General features: G+C 43.0%; 1 protein-coding gene across 1 annotated transcript in view; it reads right to left on the minus strand.

The window, feature by feature from the left end:
- Positions 1 to 318: 318 nt before the first annotated feature.
- PRDX3 (peroxiredoxin 3) overlaps positions 319 to 7,520 on the minus strand; it is an 11,143-nt gene continuing 3,941 nt past the window's right edge. Inside the window, exons 3-7 of the mRNA XM_017849769.1 lie at positions 6,558 to 6,699; positions 5,871 to 6,006; positions 4,903 to 5,006; positions 1,750 to 1,915; positions 319 to 1,104 (exon numbers count right to left, since the gene is read on the minus strand). Of these exons, the coding sequence (XP_017705258.1) occupies positions 1,051 to 1,104; positions 1,750 to 1,915; positions 4,903 to 5,006; positions 5,871 to 6,006; positions 6,558 to 6,699 (602 nt within the window). The 3' untranslated portion in view covers positions 319 to 1,050. The remainder of the gene's footprint in view (positions 1,105 to 1,749; positions 1,916 to 4,902; positions 5,007 to 5,870; positions 6,007 to 6,557; positions 6,700 to 7,520) is intronic.

The following is a 7,520-nucleotide window of genomic DNA, read 5'->3' on the forward strand; positions in this document are numbered from 1 at the left end:
CGCCCGGCCACCAATCACTCTACTTTTACTACATGTATTGTGTTTCCCCTGTAGAACGTAAGAGCTTAAAAGCAGGGGTTTGTCCTTTGTTCCCTCATGTGCCTTGAAAACAGCACCTGGTGCAGGGTAGGCACTCAAGGATTTACTGAAACAATGAGTAAATGTTTCCCTATCTGTCTTGCCCCTAAACCGAGTTCCTTGAGTGTGGAACCAGCATCTTATTCTCTTTGTGGCCCCTGAGGTAAATGCTCACTAAATATTTGTTGAAGTAATCTGAGAAGGAAAGGAGAGCCCAGAATAAGCTGACCCAACAGTTAATGGTAGTAAAATGCAAATATTTTAAAATATGTTTATTTTATGTTTTACAATGAGTACTTCAGCAAAGAAAATAATTGTAATTTCAAAATGCAATCCCTGGAGTCAATAAATATCCTTTATAATCAATTACACTAATCAATATCTAGAAATATACATAGACAAAGTTAGCTAGTGAATAAAATAAGTAAAATGACTACATAAACTATCAATTTCAGGGATGAGGGATCATGCATGATCAGTTAAGTCACTCTGCCACTTTTTAAAATAATATGATTCACATTTGCTTCAATCACATAAACATTCATTGCAAGAGTTAGACGGCTAATTGAAAATGGTGATCTTTGTTAGCTTAAAATTCAGTTTAATACAAAGACATTCAAGATGAAAATTTCAGGACCCTTGATCAGATGCTTTCAATGCATGTTGCTCTACTTTGTTATAGGCAAGATTCAAGTAAGGCTAAGACAAGAGTGTTTCCACTGAAGACATGATCTAAGAATCGCTTTCTATATAGGCAAATTATGTTCTGTACAAGGATTCCTTGTACTAGCAACTACTATGTTTAAAAGGTCTTAGCCAGAATTACAAAAACAAAACATTCAGAGTAATATTTATGAATACAAGCATAATTGGTTCCTTGCCTTCTACAAATAACTATCTTTAAAATGATAAAAGCAGGTTTCAACTGTGGTTCTTCTCTGGGGTGAGAAGGTGCAGATACACATGGGCGATCTACTGATTTACCTTCTGAAAGTACTCTTTGGAAGCAGCTGGATTTGGCTTGATCTGAAAATACAAAAGCTTAATTAGGTAACTGTGACTTTACCATAATAATATGGTAAATATGCCCAAAACTGAGTGGCAATCCCCAATTTTAACCTAAAGTTCTTTAAACTTTTAAAGATTTCCTTTAAAACACAAAGATCAAAGTTTCATTAAGGCCTGCCTGTCTCAAGGCTAGGCGCAGTGGCTCACACCTATAATCCCAGCACTTTGGGAGGCTGAGGCAGGTGGATCACAAGGTCAGGAAATCGAGACCATCCTGGCTAACACAGTGAAACCCCGTCTCTAGTAAAATACAAAAAATGAGCCAGGTGTGGTGGCAGGCGCCTGTAGTCCCAGCTACTCAGGAGGCTGAGGCAGGAGAATGGCGTGTACAAAGGAGGCGGAGCTTGCAGCGAGCCGAGATCATGCCACTGCACTCCAGCCTGGGCGACAGAGCAAGACTGTCTCAAAAAAAAAAAAAAAAAAAAGGTCTGCTTCTCTCTGATAATTGGTTCCTGGCTCCCCACCCCACCCCCTCTATCCCATAGCAGCTTCACCTATTTGTACATCATCTGCACGCTTGCTCCCTTTTGTGGATACTTCAGGTCAATAGCTCTCGAGGCTGAGAGAACACGGACCTCACTGCTTTTGGGGAAAAAAACCTACCGTAGGAGAATCCGGTGTCCAGTCCGCTGGGCAGACTTCTCCATGGGTTTCTACATACTGGAACGCCTTCACCAAGCGGAGGGTTTCTTCCACGCTTCGGCCCACTGGGAGATCGTTGACGCTCAAGTGCTTGATGACTCCATTGGGGTCAATGATGAAGAGACCTCTGCATGATCATTTATCCTCATCAGTGCCTCAACAGTACCAGAACTAGAACAGTCTAACTTCTTCCCCTTTAGGTCTTTAATTCTTTTAATAAAATATTTATTAAGCATAATCATATGCTTAAAGGGAGGGTTTTCACTGTTGTGCAAAAAGTTTATCATCTCTTACTGACGACAGATGCTTTAACAAAGGCAGTACTGATCCAAGTCACCATAAAAAGCTTGCAGTATGGTCACATTTACAAACTCACACAGTGCCCTGAATGTCACAGTGTCGGAAAGTCACTGACTAGAGAGAGCGAAGACTATTAGTGACGTGGCAAGCATTCTTTAAGCTACTGTATCACATCTTGGCAAGAAATTCATAGGCAAATGGGAAGAGACAGATACGTATTTTATCTGGATTCAACAACTGTTTATTATGAATGAATTCTTGGGTAAATGGGGGGAAATCCTATGGGAAAAATCTTTGTAGAAAGAATGTACAGGCTGTAAGTTTATGCAAAACAGAAAACCATGCCAATCACTTTTAATCACGTAGCAGCATGTAATGAGATGAACCACGCGACCACAGTGGTCTGTGTTTATCTTCTGTGTTGGTGTTACCGTGACAGATGCAGATATGTTTAGCCCAGAAGTTTTTTTGGTTGTTTAGTTTAAATACAGGGTCTCACTATATTGCCCATGCTGGAGTGCAGTGCTATTCTCAGGTGTGATCACAGCAGACTGCACCCTCGAACTTCTAGCTCAACTGATCCTCCCACCTCAGACTCCCAAGTAGCTGTGACTATAGGTGTGTGTCACTGTGTCCAGTTATTTAACCTACAGATTTTAACAGTTTGTCTTAAAAGGATGTGGAAATTCCAGGTATCAATCACTCATGGAAAAGGCAGGTTAGAGAAAACTCAGGGTAAAAAGGTGCTTCTCCCACCCTCGGTCTGGCACTAGGGGCCTGGAATTTCAGGTGAAACTGTTCCCAGAGAGTGCAGCCAGCTGAAGTCCACCAATAGAAGCAGAGGCAGAGCTGGGACAGAGCAGGGCCACAGACTCCCGAAAGTCTTATAAGCCAGACTCAGCTTCTATCTCTTGTTAATCTCGATATTAAAATGGGTACGGAAGTAACTGCAAAATTAGTGAGTTCTCATAGGGAAGGGGACCGTAGAAGAAAAATAGCCAGTACCCTTTCTCTGGCCATTGCCAATTCTGAAAGACCTAGGCATTCTTTTGATAATCTCTTTACAGTTAAACAAACAGGCCCACCAGGTGCAGTGGCTCATGCCTGTAATCCCAGCACTTTGAGAGGCTGAGGCAGGCAGATCACAAAGTCAAGAGTTCGAGACCAGCCTGGCCAACATAGTGAAACTCATCTCTACTAAGAACACAAAAACTGGCCAGGTGTGGTGGCGCGTGCCTGTAATCCCAGCTACTCGAGAGGTTGAGGCAGGAGAACTGCTTGAACCCAGGAGGCAGAGGTTGCAGTGAGCCGGTATCACGCCACTGCATTCCAGCCTGGGCAACACAGCAAGACTCCATCTCGAAAAGAGAAAAAAAAAAAAGAGAGAGAGAGAAAAAGGCCCAAACTCTAAGATGCCACCCAGCACTAAAATCCAAGGTGTAACCCAAGAAAGCAGGCCAGAGATCACCTGCAAGAGAGGCAGGTGAAGGGGCTTTAAGCTGACCAGCCCCCAGCAAAACTGGGGCACAGCACATCAAAAGGAGGGCCTTCTCTTCCTTCCTGGAGGTCAAGTTCTGCCCAATCCCTCCTTCACTCCTATTCTCAGCAGACTTCAAGATGCCAGTTCTAAGGCCCAAGTTCTCATCCCTCCCAGGAAGGTTATGTTTGAATGTGGAGCTGCTGAGGACTGAAAGCTTTTCAAACTCAAAGGAATAAAGGTTTAATAAGGGACTGAATACAGATAGAAATGACATTCTGGGGCAGAAATCCTAACAGCTGCTGCCAGTAACTATGCTAAGAACTCTAGCTGTGTCACTTACTTAATCCTCACACCCACCTGTGAGGTACCTCCTCATTTTAGTCATGGAAAAGTTGGGGCTCAACAAGGTTAAATCAAATCACTTGCCCAAAGTCGCACAGCTATTAGAAGTAGCTGAGTTTGGCCGGGCGTGGTGGCTCAAGCCTGTAATCCCAGCACTTTGGGAGGCCGAGACGGGCGGATCACGAGGTCAGGAGATTGACACCATCCTGGCTAACACAGTGAAACCCCGTCTCTACTAAAAAAATACAAAAAACTAGCCGGGCGTGGTGGCAGGCGCCTGTAGTCCCAGCTACTCGGGAGGCTGAGGCGAGAGAATGGCGTAAACCCGGGAGGCGGAGCTTGCAGTTAGCTGAGATCCGGCCACTGCACTCCAGCCTGGGCAATAGAGCGAGACTCCGTCTCAAAAAAAAAAAAAAAATCAAACCCAGGACTGTTTGGTTCCAGGGCTGAAAATGGTCACCATTCCAAGAGACTACCTCTTACCCTGCTAGTCTCCCCTTCTGCAAAGAGTCTGATGGCTTCACTGTCAGGTGTGTGTCCCCATGGAAGTGGCTCCCACATAGTTAGGGAGTATGGAGCAGTGTGGCCTCAAGACGCAGATAGCCTTCTTCAGAAACAGACCCAAGGTGGTGGAGGGGACACGCATGTCTCAGCATTTCTGAGAGGCCGCCAACCCTTGCAAGAGGCATTTATCAGTGCTTATGAAAGACTAAAATTAAGGATTTTTTGATTATGATGAATTTTAACTTTTTTAAATATAATAGGGACGAGGTCTCACTATGTTGCTCAGGCTGGTCTTGAACTTCTGAACTCAAGTGACCTTCCCACCTTGGCCTCCCGAAGTGCTAGGGTGACAGGCATGAGCCACCATGCCCAGCCAGCATCTTCTGGTTTTAAAAATGCTTTACCAAGGTCTACATAAATCCCCTAAGAAGTAGAATTGATACTAAACATGAAAAATAATCTTAAGTTCATCAGAAACAGGATCTTACCTTAGCGCAAGACCAGGACCTTCTAACAGCACACCGTAGTCTCGGGAAATCTGCTTAGTTAAATCTGACAAGAGTGCGATGTTCATGTGGCCCAAACCACCATTCTAATCAAAACGCAAACACGACTGTTAGACAGCGCAGCCTCGCCGCATTCCTGACTGTGTACCATACTGTCTGAGACCAACGGTAATGGCAACAGGAAACAGTAATTGAACAATGGGCCAAGCACTGCTATTAACTTACTGCCTCCTCGAAACCACCCAGGAGTAGGTATCATGAAAATGAGGAAACTGAGGCACAAAAAAGTTAAGTAACTTGTTCCAGGTCACAGCTAGAAAGGAGCATAAGAAGATTTAAACCTGGCTAATACTATAGGCCTTTTCAAATTGCTTTTTTTTTTTTTAGACACAGAGTCTCGTTGTCACCAGGCTGGAATGCAGTGACGTGATCATAGCTCACAGCAACCTTAAACTCCTGGGCTCATGCAATCATCCTACCCCAGCCGCCTGAGTAGCTGGGACTACAAGTGCTTTTTCTAATTCTTTATTTAATTGGCCGGGCGTAGTGGCTCACACCTGTAATCCCAGCACTTTGGGAGGCCGAGGCAGGCAGATCATGAGGTCAGGAGATCAAGACCATCCTGGCTAACATGGTGAAACCCCCATCTCTACTAAAAACAAAAAAAAAAATTAGCCGGGCATGGTAGCAGACGCCTGTAGTCCCAGCTACTCGAGAGGCTGAGGCAGGAGAATGGCACAAACCCGGGAGACGGAGGTTGCTGTGAGCTAAGATCGCACTACAGCACTCCAGCCTGGGCAACAGAGCGAGACTCTGTCTCAAACAAACAAACAAACAAACAAACAAAAACCCTTGAGTAATTTAATCTTGATAGTCTAGCAGCATAGCTAGAAATTTAGATTCTTCCAAGCAAGTTCGTAAGAGCAAAAGTTAGGGGTGCAATGCGATACCTTTCTTGGCGTATTTATCCAGGCAAGATGGCTAAAGTGGGAATCCACTGAGACTGCAACAACTTCACAGTTCACATCGTGAAATTCGTTAGCTTTGTCACTAAAAGCAACAATTTCTGTAGGACACACAAAGGTGCTGGAAAAAAAGGACAGACATTCTCATTAAATAATTCAAAAGCAAGGATTTTAACAACTAGTAGTCTAGCAACTAGTTCAACTTGCTAAGGGTAAAAAAGGCAAAATGGTTAACCGTCCTCACTGGACTATAGTGTTGCGCTGGCAAAAGTACTATTACCTCCCCTCACCTTTTTATTTTAGGAATTGTATCAAAAAATGGGGAAAGGGAACATACATTTTAAGAAAAAAAATTACAGTTCAATAAAGTTGCTTTTGAAAAAAAATCATTATGCCTACTTTTCTCATTTTTCCCAGACCAGTGAAAACTTTCATACACTGGCTTAGGGAAGCACTACTCCAGAGCACAGGGTCATACCATCCCACCCCTGAAGTTTATCACTTGTAAACCAGCTACAGATCCCAGCTGTAATCAACAAGGCCAGGGGTGATAAAGGGTCAGACAGAATCCTTCCTTTCACAAGAGTATCTAGGGGTAGACAATTCAGTGCGGGAACAGGATATGTGTTTGCTCTCAGAATGACATGAAAGCATCATAGAAATTACACTTACAAATCCAAAGGATAGAAGAAAAGCACCAAATATTTCCCCTTAAAGTCATCAAGGCTTAGGTCTTTGAACTCTCCATTGACAACGGCTGTACCCTTAAAATAGGGCGCATGCTGGGTGACAGCAGGTGCATGGTATGAGGAACCTGAAAAAAACCCACACTCATATGTAGTTCATCATTTGCTATGTCAAGCACTGATGATTTTATTTAAACTTCTCATGACAATTAGTAGTATAAATCAAAACATTCGCTTCAGTCATCCTTTGCCACCTGTGGGGGATTGGTTCTAGGATATCAAAAGCCACAGACGCTCAAGTCTCCTACATAAAATGGTGATTTGCATATAATCTACACACACCCTCCATTATACTTAAATCATCTCTAGATTACTCATAATACCTAATACAACGTAAACGCTATGGAAATAGTTGTTAAGCTGTATTGTTTAGGAAATGACAAGAAAAAAGTCTTTGTGTTCAGTATAGACACAACCATCCATTTTTCCCTCCCAATAATTTCGATTCAACCAACCACAGATGCAGAACCCAGATACAGAGGGTCGACTGTAATTTCTCCTTCTATAGTTTTAGATTGTGCACAAATTCAACTTCAAGTGCTTGGAAACTTAAAAAAAGGAAGACAAAGATGGTAGGGATAGAATTAAAGAAGACATGAGACTAGAGATGGATTTTTAAATATGGTTCAGATTTTGTCAAGTCTAGATGGGATGGGGCAGATAGCATGGAGGAAATAGCAGGAAGGAAGACAGGGCATGTGTTGGAGCAGCCTGTGGCACAGTCTAATGAGAACAGAGAGTGTCTAAGGGTATGGAGTGAAGAGGAGGCAGCAGGCAGGAATGGTTGAAGGCCATGTTGCAAGAATCCTTAAATACTTAAATACTAGGCTGCTGGGTCTTCTTTTTTTTTTTTTTTTAATTTTAATTTTAATTTTTTTTTTTTTTTTTT

This window comes from Rhinopithecus bieti, unplaced genomic scaffold (genome assembly GCF_001698545.2).
Source record: "Rhinopithecus bieti isolate Rb0 unplaced genomic scaffold, ASM169854v2 scaffold_33066, whole genome shotgun sequence".
NCBI lineage: Eukaryota > Metazoa > Chordata > Mammalia > Primates > Cercopithecidae > Rhinopithecus > Rhinopithecus bieti.